The sequence below is a fragment of the Arvicanthis niloticus genome, chromosome 25 (genome assembly GCF_011762505.2).
Source record: "Arvicanthis niloticus isolate mArvNil1 chromosome 25, mArvNil1.pat.X, whole genome shotgun sequence".
Classification (NCBI taxonomy): domain Eukaryota; kingdom Metazoa; phylum Chordata; class Mammalia; order Rodentia; family Muridae; genus Arvicanthis; species Arvicanthis niloticus.
The window spans coordinates 24,932,868-24,947,447 of NC_133433.1; the positions used below are offsets into that span (position 1 = coordinate 24,932,868).

The window sequence follows — 14,580 nt, forward strand, 5'->3', positions numbered from 1 at the left end:
AACGTACACCAAAATAACTACAATTAAGAACAGTGCTGCTCATAATCTGTGAGCTGGGGTGAGAGCAATGTAATGGAACAATGTTTCTTAAAGCCTATAAAAATGTGCTTCTGACCCATAGTCCAAAGTTAACTTCTTAGGAAGATAATAAAGGACAAAGAAATCAGCACAGGTAAAGCCTACAGGAAAGCTATTTATTAGCATAACGTTTTTCTTAGATTCCAGAACAACTAAAGTATGTACAAAGTCTTACAGCATTCACACCGTTTAAAGGCTCTTAGTAGCTGATGAGGACCAAGGTGGTTCTGCTGAGAACCTGTGGGCTGTATAGCAGTGAGGAGACCACCACCCGGTGTCCTCTGCTTCCACTGCCAACACTGGCAGCTGGCTCACAGCTCCTGAAATCACCGGGAGGGCAGGTTATTGTGGGAAGGGGCAACAAGAGACAATGCGGTGGAGAGTTACAGTGTTTCTACAGTTTTCTAGAGCTGTAACAAAGACCCACAGCCCGAGATAGGAGGATAAGCGAGGTAACAGAGTCACACTGCTGAGATGTGAAGCTGCGACCACGTGGACGTGGTGGGATGGAGACTATACTGACATGAATGGTAACCTCACTTCCCTTCAAGTCTTCAGAGTGCAAACCTGTAGAAGCCCAACCCATCTGCCCCAGACAGAACAACTTCCACAGGTGCAAGGGAGAGAAACAACAGGAGTTAGTAGTTCTTGGCCAAAAGCACAAAACAAATAAAATCCCACAAAATAATGTTTTAAAAATCGCATTCTGTATCAGCTTTAATCAGCTGTAGAGTGGCACTTCCTGTCAGGTTACTACTGGAGATTTTGGAATATATCCTACTTTGAACAATAGTCCCCCCACCTCCTCCCAATCAATATTGAACCTTCTACATATCTTATCTGGGGTTTTATCTGATTGTCTTTCCTGGGGTCAGTACTACAAAAATACCAACATGTACACTGAATTGGACCGAGGACTGCACTGCTGGCCCACAAGGCTCCACAAAGTGGCAAGGGAATGCCAGCATATGAAGCACAGGGCAGGGCCCACCACTTGATTTCACATAAATAAACTCCAGCCTGGCTCTATAACTGTCAGTCATTCTGTGTCTGGTGGCAAGTCCCATATATTTTCCCAGTGTTATGGTCTCCCATGTAGGCAAAGTGGCTTTTTGTTTCAAAAAGATTCTGCTCTCAACTTAAAAGCCAGTTGATAAATTTTTTAATTAAGACACAATAACGCAGGGTATAAAAACACAAAAACCACATAAATATTGAAGAAATCGAAACCATTTTTTTTTTTCCTGTAAACAGTTTTGCTTAAGAGCAAAGCCCTAATCAGATTCTGGCCGGAAACTTTGGCAGACGAGTGTTCAGCAAGGCTCTGCAGAGGTGTGACAAGGAAGCCAGGCCAGTTGCCATGTTGACAGGCATGCAACTTGAGAACATTGCACAACAAGCAACACAAAGAGTGGAGAAGCTCACAACACTTCAAGGAGACCTCACGACCTTCACAACTGTGTATGCAGACAGACCCACCCCTCCCTCCTTTTCACCACTGTGCCTCTTACACGTGAGACACCTTCTGTGACTCTCTAGCTTGTTTGATGCTATACAGCCACTTGATGATTCTAGCATTTCTTTCGATGGCAGAGATGCCATATGGCACCCGGTCATTGGCACTGTCATCATTTCTAAGGTCACTGTTACTGTCCTGAGACTGTTCACAGTCTGAGCTGATCATGCTTGCGCTGCGGAAATTGAGAGATATGATGTCAGAATTAGCCCTTGCAAAGTTCTCCATGCCAAGGTTTTCCAGCTCTTCCGGGTCAAGTCCGCAGTAGTTGAAGAACCTCTCCACGTCTGCATCTACTCGGAAATACCTGTCACTCAAGTCTGACTTGGACCGCTGAAGGGAGGGTCTCCGGCTGACCCCACAGGCTGGTTCCACCTGGTCAGCCTCGGGGGACTTCATGGCAGCCACCTTGGGCTTGGGAGGCAGGGGAGGGGCAGAACTGCTGCAGGGGATGGCTTTAAGGGGCTTCACACTGGTCACTTTGCGGATATCTGAGGAGCTGTGTGAGACGTGCAGGAAGGACTCCGCGGACTGCTCCAGTAGCCGCCTGCTCACATGGGAGCCGCTCTCCTGCGGGCTGCCACGGCCAGGTGTAGGGTACACCTTCAGCGACTCTGCGAAGGAATGCCGGTGCAGGTCAGTGGTGTCTCTGTGAGGCGGCCAGTTTCGGGAACTATGCTTGTGGCCAGAGCCAGAACTGGAGCCCTCTGAGCTGTTGATGATGTTCTTGAGAATCTCAAGCTTGAGGGTCTCGCGTTGCACACCACTCTCGGTCTTGGCATGGTTGCCGAACACCTTGAGAGTGGGGCTGCCCAGTGCTCGCTTGGCTCCTGGGCACACGGGGGGCTTGGCCAACACGGCCGGCTTCACTGGCTCCTGCTTGGCATTGATCACCTCCTGGCTCTTGACATATTTGGCCTTGTCAGCCTCCAGCCGCTCGACCGCACTGAGTCTCTTGGGGTTGGGCTCAGCCTGCCTGCGGAAATAGTCAGGTCCTTTGTTCAGAATGCGCAGGGGCACCGCCGACGTGAAGGTGCCCGCAGGGCTGACAGGCTTCACCATGCTACCTGTCTGTAGCGTCTCCGTGGGCATGGTGGGAGGTCTTTCCCCGGCAGCCGTGGTGGATGCTCTTCTGGGCGCCTCTGGCCGGCCTGAACAGACACATGTACACGAAGCACAAAGGGCAGATGAAGGATCCTGGAAGCAGTGTCAGCCGCGGCTGCGCCTCATCTCACAGCTCATTAACCGCCACTGTGGCTTCGGTGCACTTTTCTCCCCTTCCAGGCCGCTCCTACACAAAAAGGCCACAAGCCACAAGTTCCTTTTAATAGGCTTGGCTGCTTCCTTTCTTCTCCCTGAAGGCTGTGGGAGTCTCCTTCAGGTCTTTGTGCTCAACTGCAGGCAGAGCTGAAACACAAAATAACCAACCGCGGGTTAGGAGGGGCGGGTGACATCACGGCTCAAGCAACAGAGGAACCCCCGCAATGCTCCCACCTCCGTGGCACCCCAGCCCGCCAAGAGACCCTCAAGGTCAGTGAGGTTTGCAATTGGCAATTCCTGGTTAACCGAGCACCGAGGGGAACTGGGACCTCTCCTGGAGTCTGCGCTGCCTCCAGCAGCAGCCAGATGTGGGCGTTTGCCAGAAAGAAAGCAGCAGAGGCTTCCCACGGAACTCTTCCAGCTGCCTCCCCATTGGTGAGAACCGCCTCCTAAACACGCCTGGCTGGCATCACTTAGAGTGAGACCCAGGAAATACTCGTGAATAGGGAACTGAGGGTTCAGCCAAGCCCTGTTCCGTTCCGCAGCTCATTAAATGCTAGGGGCTTCCTAAGACCTCCATCTGCTTTAGCCGCACCGTGGACGATGTGCGCTGCTGTATCCCTTTTGCAGTACAGTAAAAGTTGTTACGGCTTATGACCAATCTGTCAGGAAAATCTGAAACAATAGTTTCTTTAATAATCTAAAAACCGGAAAGGTGGTGAGAAATGGGGATGGTAAGAAACAACAAAACAAAAAAGCCTGTAAGAAATACAACTGGTTTCAGTTTTCTGAATTTTAGCAAGGAGTATTGTTTCAAAGCACTGTTCTAGAAACCAATAATGCATGTGAGGTTTTTTTCTCATTAAAATTTACATTTAGTTAAAAATAACTATTATAGAAATAGTTGGAGAGGAACCATATGAGTGGATAAGTTAATTAGAAAATGCTATATAATTTCTCATACTTGACAAGTGTGAAACATCTTGTTTCCTTTTGCTAGGAGGAAAGCCTCCTTCCCAGCCGTTAGCATTCCAAAGCAGCCAGAAATGACCTCAACAGCATTCGCTTATAACAAGGAATATTAAGAGAGTGATATATGTAACTAACATGTTGAGTTACAAATGGGCACAGCATATAAGGTGATATCACTGTAAGATACTGAAGGCAGGGAGGAAATAACTGGTATCTCTCTTGATAATCTTCTCAAATGCTTCGCCTCTAAATACAATCCATTCTACTTTATTGGAGCCAATTTTGATAATCTGCAGAGGGATTTGTTTTAATAAAAATGTGTTCCTATGCAATTTTTGAGAAACCCCAAGGTGGTGATACAGAATGATTTCCTTTAATTGTGCAATTCTATTTTGATGCCTCAATTTGGTTTAAAAAAAAAAAATAAAACAATACAACACCCTGTCTCCTCCCATGAAAATTAAATGAGATTCTTTCTTTGAATGTAATTTGAATGAAACTGCTGGATGGAGCCCTAATTCCTTGAGTTTCTATGTTGCTTATTCTTTCATTTATGGTCTATATCTCACTGGGCAGGAGACAGGGACTGTCTTGGTGAAAGCGGCATCCTACTGTTCTACTGAGTGGACAGCACAGCAACCAGCAGGCCTGGGCTGGGGGGGGGGGCAACCCCAGTAATCACACATATGGAATAGAAGAGAGAGATGCACCCAGTCAGCCTACCTGAGGAAGGTGTCACTGTGGGCCTTAGAAATACTTTTCTCTGTGACTTCCTCCTTTCTAACTTTTATCCCTTAGCCATAGAAGCCAGAGGCATGCCCCCCGCCCCCACCCATCACTCTAAACGCATGGCATAGAACCTACAACCCACTTTCCCTAAAGTAGCCTAAATCTCAAAAGCTTCAAATAATCTCTAGACATCTTTGTGAGCAAGAGTTGGTCACAATAAAATTCTCTGATCTACCTTGCTTCACTGTAAGACCTCATTTCAGAAAGGGTGACGTGTGCTCATAGCCGGGAGAAAGGGGTATAGCTTAGTGAGACCCTGGTAGACTTCCATCAGTCTGCTGCCATTCAGACTTGATCATACTTTCTAATGGGCTTTCTGTACATCAAACAAACAAACAAACAAACAGCCAAAACCAAAACCAAATAAAACAAAACTAAACAAAGACCAGATGGTTCACCTTGGGTCTTTGGTTTTTTAATCCAAAGGCTCCAACCTAACGTAAACCTCTAACTGACTATTTTCCTGGGTTTTTGTCTATTGTTGCTTTTGTTGTGTGAGGAACAAGAAAGGCCTCCTATATACCTTACCACTGATTAGCTTCAAACCTGTCAAAATACCAGAAGGTTAGGGAAGAGTGAAGAGTGGGCCTTAGATCTATGCCTAAGGAAAGTAACCCTCCAAGGTACCCAAAGGTGGACTGGAAAGCAGTAGCTGGGTGCCCTTTCATGGGCATGAGTTAGTTAGATAAAATTTCTGTAATCCATTTCTGCTCAGAAACCTTGTGGCTCAAGGATCCAAGACAGGGACTCATTTTAAATTTCAAAATGGAGTAGAATATTGGTGAGTGACTTAACTTCCTATGCTTTTTGCATGGACTGTTGTTAGGGGAACTTTTCTGTGAGTAAGGGGTGTGGTGATTAGACAACATCACGGGTACCGACATCCTCACTGGCCTATGCTTCTCTCTGCTCTCCTCTCTTCCACTTTCACTCGATCAGGAACATGTTAGTAATCACCATGGCCCAGCATGCCTGCATATCCAGCTACCCGTGAAGGCAGGCTTTGGTTGCCTCTGAAACCCTAAAAAATTCATTACTCTGAATTCACAAGACTGGGAAATACCAATGCATCTTCTAGGAGACTTTTCTAGAAAAAAAGTCTGTTCTTCTTTTTCTATTATTTCTTCACTACTCAGCCTGGTACCCTTGGGAAGTCTCCCTAGGCTTCCTAGAAAGTACTGGACATTTGTAAAGCCAGCATGGATTATGTTAAAAAAACAGTGATACTTTGTAACCACCTCCTATTTCTTTTTTCCATATCCAGGTCTTCCCTTTCTTCTGAGCCATTCTCAATTTCTGTAATAATTTTTAAATAGTAATGAGAGAATGCCCAAACAATCAGAAGGCATTGCGAGAAGACTCTAAGTAAAGGGAAAAGCTACAGATACGTTTTGTACTCAAGGATAATACTTGATATCTGCTCCCTGTGCTAGCCAATAGCTGGACATGATGTGGTGATGCAGATTGCTCTCACTTAATACATGGCATTTGCTCCACTATTTCACATGGGGAACTGATGTACAGGCCTGGAGAGATGCTCTGAACTGTACAGTGTAGTCCAGTCAATTGTAGATGACCCAGGAGCTGCCCGGGAGCTGTATCTCAATGACATGGACAAAGTAACCATGGAGTCCTCAAGGGAATGCTGTGGAGCACAAGACCCTGACATCTGGCACAGGGTCTCTAGTGTGGCTGGGATTTATCGCAGCAGGGAGGGAGGCCAACTGCTGGGCTGGGACTAGGGAACTTTTTTTTTTTTTTGGAAAGGAAAATTTGATCTCAGTCTCATAATGTTCCATAAATAAAAGTGACTATAAAGTTTTGCTTTGATTTTCCCCTTTTGGTGGTGGGGACAGAATCCTAGGCTTGTTCATGCAGAAGCACATTCTTTATCACTGGCTACACCCCAACTGGAGTATACACTCTCAGGCTCCTGGCACATGGCTGAGGAGGCAGAACCTGAGGAACAACCTGACAAAGGAAGAGACTTCCCCTTAGATCATGCTGTCTCCATTCAGGGAATAAGTTTGAGCTAGCTGAATGGTAAGAAGAACCAGGATAAAGAAACATGGTTGAGTTATACAGCAAAATATCTGGCTATATCAGGCCAGATGTGGTCTCCGAAATGACTATGGGTGGGCGGGGTCATGATGTTTGATGGAGTTGTGGTCTGGGTGGAGGCTTCCTGGTGACTGGCCCTGTACTAGTCTTAAAACTAATAAATGGGAATGCCCAGTTGGATTCAGGAGATTTCCATGAAGGGCGAAATTCTCCATTTCTTGCTAGATCATAAGAGATGCTGCTGGATTAGAGTAGTGAGGAGGGAGGAGAGGAGGCCCAAGTCTGGTTTCATGTGTAAACTACAGAACTCCCATTCCTACATCACAGGGATGGCTAAAGCTACCTCAGATTTTTAAAAGTAAGTGTTTTGCATCCTTCTAATTTCTACTTTGCTAGCCACTCATGGGATTATTTAGGTAAAACCCTGCCTAGACCCTCAATATAATATGAAATATTAGGGAACACTTAGAACTTTGAGGGGTTAGGGCCAGAAAATATCCTCTACACACAGGGTTCATCTGAAAACACACTAATGTCAGCACTCCTGTAAGCCAGGCTAGGCATGTCTCTGTTCCTGGGCAGCTAGGCTGCTGAGGTAAGAGTGCCAGGCTTGAACAAGAAGCCCCAGTTCAGGGCTACCCAGGAACATGGCTCTCCGTTGCTTAGGAGCAAATCCAGAATTCTGGATAACATTCTGTCCCATGAAACACTGCAAGCCAAGTCTGCTCAGCTGAGTTGTTTCTTCTCCTTTACTCTGTACTTCTGGTAAATAAAAGAGAAACACCCTCTAAATTGTAAGTAGGAAAGAAAGCCACTGGAGTTAGAGCACAGCCTTGGGAACTGAACACACACACACGGGGGTTTCCAAGTGTGAAAGTGGGTCACTCTCCTGGGCACTACGGCATAAGTGGGGGAAGCGATGTTTCAAAGCTCATGCCTGGCTAATTCCACTCAAGCTGCCTAACAGCTCGGTCTTTATTTGCTTATGTATAGAAGCAAACATGTTGGTCTGGTGAGCTGGGAATGCCCTGCTCATTCAAGGGAGTACATGGCAAAAGCAGCCGCTGGGGCTCTGAACTGAGGACTGCAGATCTGATTCTGGCGCTGTCCACCTCCGCTCACACATGATCCATTGGATGTGTGACTCCGCTCTGCCACATGGCCTCTGCTGTAGTGTCCCTGCTTTTATTTTGCATGCTGGCTCTGGCAAGGTTCCTTTTCCCCCAACTTTTTTTTTTTTAACTTATGACTTTAAGCATAAAATTGCAACATGACTAGGAGCACTCCCAATATCTACATTCTGTAATCTTCTCATTTAAAAACAGAGACATATCATTCTCACGCGCCCTTCTGAATCCTTTTTCAACAGGAGGAATGCGCTCAAAGTGTGAGCACTCACTAAAGTATGCACTGTGTTCCACTGGATGCTTTTTATCTATTGACTGAGCAGTTCTGAGTAAGCTGTCAAGCAGAAGGGCCACAGACAACCCAGGGAGACTGAGGCCCAGCCGATGAAGAGTAGTTAAAATAATGTGGTGGAAATGTCGTCAGCTTAGCAACAAATGAACTCAGGGCACATTAAAGAAACTTGAAAGACACTGATGGCCAATGAGCGTGACAGGGGGTGAAGGGACAAGAGTGCTAGTAGGAGGGACAGAAGGACATTAGGCTTTATAGACAGTAATGAGAGGACAGGAAGTGAAGTGAAGCTGTAATAACATGGCCATAGTTTTACCTTTTTAACAAAATCCCCTGTATGGGGACAGGTTAAGAACTTATTGTTAGGTTTCAAACTCAGCACAGATGGCTGAGGTGCCTCCAGGTTCTCCCAGCATCCCTCAGTCCCTACCTGTTACAGGGATGTCTGGGCTGCTTTCCCTTCAGAGGCTCGTCCCTACGTAATTCAGATGATTTTGCCTACTCATCCCTTTTGTACCTTTGGCCTCCTGGCTGCTGTACCTGGTACCCTTCCCTCCCCTCTGTCTTCCCACCTGGTTCAGGATCATGTACAATCTAGACTTTCCCAGATGTCTCTGCCTCTCGCTATGCTCTCCCACATATGTGTAATAAACTTTTTTCCTCCGCCATACCTAAGAGCTGCCATGTCTGTTCCTTTCTTTTTCTTTGTCTATTCTCTTATCAAATACAACTGCAGAAGAACCAGAGCTGGAAAATGAAATTTAAAATGCATAAAGTGGATGTCAAATATCCACTTTAATTTTTAACAAGTTCTCTAAACTAAAACTGGAATGTTTTCCATGCTCAGCCTTCTGTTGAAGCAGATGAAGTGCTTAGTGTGTCTCCTATCCCTGTCACAGGTCGTCTTTGCTTAATGTGTCTCCTGTCTCATGCAGTTGGTTCTACCAAGGCTGAGTACAAAATTGTTCAGATCTGTTTTCCTGTTACCATCTCCCAAATAATACAGTATAACTATTTATATAATATTTACCTTTATGTCTATATGCCTGTATATTACTTTTTTGTTACTATAACAAAATACTTGACAAAAACAATTTAGAAAGGAGAAAAGGTTTATCTTGGCTCTCAGTTCCCCAGGGTTTTAGTCCATTATACTTGGGGAAGCATGGTAGAGCAGCCCACCCAATCAGTGGTGGCAGAAGCATATTACAGAGGCTGTTCACGTGGCAACAGGCCAAGAAGCAGAAAAGATGCTAGTACCAGGGTATGCGTATGACCTTCAAAGGTCTATCCATAGTGATCCACTTCAGTTAGTCGGGCCTCACCTCTTAAAGGTCCTACAGTTTCCCCAAATACCACTACTAGCTGAGGAACACATATCAAAAAACCCAATCCTGTGCGGGATATGTGAGATTCCAAAGGTAACAGAGGTATTATGGATAATCTAGGGATGGTTTAAGTATGCACAACCTGTGCTAGCAGGCTACATATACTCCAGGTCGCTATTCATGAAGCTCAATAAAAAAATCATAAATTTACTTAAAACATATTGAGTTGTTCGTGATCCTTGTGTAACTCGACTGTACAGTTCTTGTGTAGTGAGTGAACTTTGTAAGCAACAATGTTGTGCCACACATCAAGAGGCTAGACACGCCTGGTAGGATAAGTGTGAATTTTATGTAAGTAATTTTTCCATCTTAGATAAGGGACTTGAGCACCCACAGATTTTGAGTTGTGAGGGGTTTCCCAATGCAGATCCCTTATGGAAACCTAGAGGGAGGGGAGGAAAAAGAAATTGGGGAGATTTTCTTTTGGAGGTTATTTGGGTTTTTATCTGGGTTTTTCATAGGATTTACGTGAGTATACAGACACTTTGTTACAGTTAGATGTAGGATAAGGAGATGCCAATGTTCAAAGGTGTTTATGATGCACACTCAAGGCAGATAGAACAGGCTGTGGATTCCAGGGTGACTTCTGAGAAACACACACACTGCATGTAGTTTAACCCTCTCTACCCTCTTCATCTGTACACCAGGCTTGCCAGACACCATCATGGCAGCCTCAGAACTAGTTGTATTTGTTCACATATTTGCTTTCCACCCCCAACAAGCTTACAACCAACTTGTCCCTCTATATATTTCACAATTAGCAGAAATGAGGTCATCACAGACAATTATATTGAAAGTATCCTAAGAAATCAAGCTTCTGGGAGTGGGGTTGTGGGGTGTGGCATGGTGGTAGTTAAAGGAGACAGTGTTATTCCTGGTGAAAAAGCCTTTACTCATTTCAATGAGTAAGATTAGCCATGTTTTCACATCTGCCCTTCTGTTTCCTTTCCTAGTACAAATGCACTATTATACCGTGGCAATAACGTTTAAGGAATGCAAATATAAGATGGGTGTGGTGACACACACGCTTGTAATTCCAGCACTTGGGAGATGGAGGAAGGAGGATCAAGCTTATTCCCAGCTCCACAGCAAGTACAAGGTTGGCCTTGGATGAATACCTGGGGGCAAGAAAAAGAAAAGAAAACAAAGAAAAAAGAAATGTGTGAAGGTGAAGAACAGAAAGAAAAGCAAAAACAGGAATGAAAGGTATATGTGCATCAGAGAAGACTGAATGTGCTCACTGTAACAGGATGAGAGGCATGGATGCATCAGAAGAAACTGAATGTGCTCACTTCAAACTGGATAGAAGGGAAACATTTCCAATCAGGTGGAAAAATCAAGTCAAAACTTGACCCTCTTCAGGACCCTTTCCATTAGTGAATGATGTGTTTCCTCCCTTCTCTCTACAGTAAAATCCCTTGCGGTCTATAGTTTGGCAGCTGAATTTCAATCCCCCCACTCCTTCTCTCTCAGTGTTGCCATTAGCAATCAGCTTCGGGTTATAAATAAAATAAGATCACCTTCTTTCAACACTGTTATCCCTTCATGAATTCTCTGAAATCCCCAACTCTTCCTAATAACATTGAAACCTTTGACGATAGCCATATTTTACGATGATGATTGTATTAGTTAAGGTTTTCCTGCTGTGAACAGATACCATGACCAAGGCAACTCTGATAAGGACAATATTTAATTGGGATTAGCTTACAGGCTCAGAGACTCAGCCCATAATCGTCAAGGCAGAAACGTGGAGGCATCCAGGCAGTCATGGTACAGCTGGAGCTGAGAGCTCTACATCTTCATATGAAGGCTGCTAGCAAAATACTGGCTTCCAGGCAGGATGAGGGTCTTCTATCCCATACCCACAGTGACACACCTACTCCAACAAGGCCACTCCCTAGGCCAAGCATATACAAACCGTCACAATGATGATGAGTATTATTTTTAGTTGATTATAGCCAATCTTTCAACCAAAGTAATTCTCTGGGGTGATAGCTCAGTCAGTAGCCATAAGGACATGAGGTTGTTCGATCTATAGAACATTGGTAAAAAACAAACCAGCCAGGATTCTGGAGCTATCTATATCCTCAGCATTGGAGTGGGAAAGGAAAGTCTCTAGAGCTTCTTGGTCAGCCAGCCCACTGAAGTTAATGATTGGTCCCTACAAACATGCACACATATGTGCACACATATAGCATGTGGACATCTACAAACACACTATACCCTGCCCCGCCCTCTCCCAATTCTCTGGTCTTAGATTTCTATTATTTTTGTTTTAGTTACATATTTTAATTTTTTCATAACATAGGCAAACTATTTTCTCATGCTTTAGTTTTATGTATATCTTTACATCCAGCTGTTTTTGACACATGCATTTTACACAACCGGAATATGGGAAACAAATGTGGAGCTAGTATGGAGATGCCAGGGAAGGCAATGCTCACCTGTCAATATTTTTATAAATACGGGTCAAGGAATGGAATATCTACTCTTGATGGTTCATACATGGTAAGGCAACAGTCACAAAGATGTTCCATAAAACCTATCCAGTGGTTCTGGTCAATGTGGGAAAATTATTTGGATGCGGAGTTTATATCCAGGGAGAGCATCCTTACTCTGAAAACCTGAAATGTCCCAGCACCTTACTTTTCTTAAGTGGTGACATGATGCTACATGTGGGAGAGCCCACACCTGAAATGTGATTAGCTATGGTTAACAAGCAGGGGCACTAAAGTACTACACAATATTCCCTTCAGGCTGTGGGTATAAAGTATACACAAAACATAAGTGAATCTCCTGCTTTGAGTAGATCTTATCTCCAAGATATCTCATTACATATAGGCAAATAACATCTCACCCTGTCCCTGCCAAACAGCAGGAATCTTACAGGTTTCTGGTACCAAGCAGCTGAAATAATGGATTGTCAACTGTAATAACTTATTCCTCCTGCCTCTGTGTGGTGTTCTGAACTGAGCTATTCCAGGGGGAGTTTGCTACCCACAATGTTCCCCCATGACATCAGGCAAGCAAAGAAAGCAAGATTCCTGGATTGGAGGCAGGGCAGGGGAGAATGCCTCAGGAGAGCATAAGAGGAGAGCTCTGCTCAGAGCTAGGGTGTGCAAGAGTAGGGCCACACAGGAAGCCTGACACTATAAGGTCCCTTGGGGCTCAGAAGCCTGGGAATTAACTTGCATCTAGAATGTGGGCGGTCAAAGTGCTAGACTCTAAAACTAACACACAGCAAGAGGAAGCAGCTGCCTTCCCATAAGCACCAGGGGAAAGGTTGCTGTGCACTAGGGGAGAGATGCAACTGGCCCATCAGAAGCCCAGAGGGAGACTACGTGAAGCCCCAAATGAGGAAGCAAGGAAGCAGTGAGCACCTATTAGTCAGTGCAAAGACCCAGCTGCTTCCTTTCAGCAAGCCAGAACCCTATGAAGTGTGGTGCAGCCAGGTGCAGCAGATCCTGGCAAGCAAGAGCCCAGAGAACTCGTGTCGCCTTCTCTTATACACTCACTCTTTTGTGCACATCACATGTCTTCACAGGGCTTGCTCTGGATGTCAGAGGTGACATCTAACGACGAATGGAAGACAGATTCAAGGAGGGAAGAGGGAGAACAATTGTGACCAAGCCTCCTTTTCCCCAGAGGCTCTCGGAACAATACAGGATAGAGCTGGGAGAAGGAGAAGCTAACTGTACCTGGACATGAGGGCAGAGCTCTTACTGTGATAGGAAGTTAAGAACCTTCTGCCTGAAACTGAGCTGAGAACTCTAAATTATTTAAGGACTGCAAAGGCCATGTGTCCTATTTGAGATACTAGTCAGGGGGACAAAGGAGAATTCAGGGAACATGGGAAAAAGAACACATCTTTCATTTAACCTCTGAAGGGATCAAGGCCAGGAAACCCCTCAAGGACCCCCCTACCTCCACCCTCCCCCCCCCCCCCCCCGTTTGTCTTGATGCTTGCACCTGGCTTCTGAGACCCACCTATGGTTGCAGTGCTTGCATCTTGTCCTCACAGATAGCATGAGGTCTTCACTAGTCTGCCTGGCCTGGCTACTTGCTGCAGTGGGAATGTGGGCAAGCCACTGTGGGAACGTGAGCACTGGTCAGTGCCTGAGTTTCTTAAGGCAATACTGCTAAGCATGGTTTGGCCAGCTCACAAGCTGCTGCTCCAATTCTGTTAAGTAATAGCTCAGGAGCTCAGTGTGAGCAGACCCCACACCCATTCAGCCATGACGCTTTGCATTAACTGTTGAGCCTCCTGTTCACAACTTGATAATCACAATCATTCTATTTCAAGCTAATAATAATAATAATAATAATAATAATAATAATATTTCCAACTCTCACATGGTAGAGTTAGAACTCCTAGTAGTAGTTCTGTCAAACTGGATTGCCTGCAGTTTCTGTGTAACAGGTCACCTGGATGCCCTCATTTCTTTTTATTTGAGGTTCAAAGAAAATATGTGTTTTCAAATTTCAAAGCAAACAGTTACGGGAGCAAACTGGGCCAAAGCAACAAATAGAGCCATTATTAAAACTGAAACCCTGTCCACTGTGGCAGGAGGGAAAGAACAGGGTGGAGCCCAGAGCCTGCTGTCTTCTGATGCTTTGGTCCTTTGACAAGGACCTTTTGATAACCTGCACATTTGTGTCATTTTCACACGAAGTGAATCATCATACCATAGCGTGTTTACCTTTAAATGGACAAGCAAATGAAACGGAATCACAAACAAACAAAAGTCACATTTCTGGCTCAACGTTCTTCCTTGGTCTAAGCAAGGAATAAATGGTTGTGAGGCCACCAGCCTTTCTTTAGGACCTCTGCCCTTCATCTGGGAGTATAGAAATAGATGCTATGTGTATCTGGTGCCCAAGGTCCTGTAGAAATGCAATGAAAAATACTTAACTAAAATGTAAAGTTATCAGGCTTCCTAACGAATACTAATCGAAAGCCTGCATCAGCATAGCCACCCTAAATCAAACATAGAATGGGGCCACTGTCAACCAGTTTTGTTCTCTTCCCATAGCTCTGCCTTCACCTCTAACATCGTGTGAGTCTATGCAGGACAAAAGTCCAGGGCCTCTGCCCTC

General features: G+C 45.0%; 1 protein-coding gene across 5 annotated transcripts in view; it reads right to left on the minus strand.

Moving 5' to 3' along the window:
* Positions 1-173: 173 nt before the first annotated feature.
* Fam110b (family with sequence similarity 110 member B) overlaps positions 174-14,580 on the minus strand; it is a 134,180-nt gene continuing 119,773 nt past the window's right edge. For 4 of the 5 annotated variants that reach the window (XM_076924246.1, XM_076924249.1, XM_076924247.1 and 1 more), the window contains one exon: positions 174-3,001. In XM_076924246.1, coding sequence (XP_076780361.1) covers positions 1,586-2,686 — 1,101 coding nt within the window. In that variant the 5' untranslated portion in view covers positions 2,687-3,001 and the 3' untranslated portion in view covers positions 174-1,585. Of the gene's footprint in view, positions 3,002-3,088; positions 3,926-14,580 lie in introns of those variants that run through there. The other variant, XM_076924250.1, reaches the window with a different exon arrangement.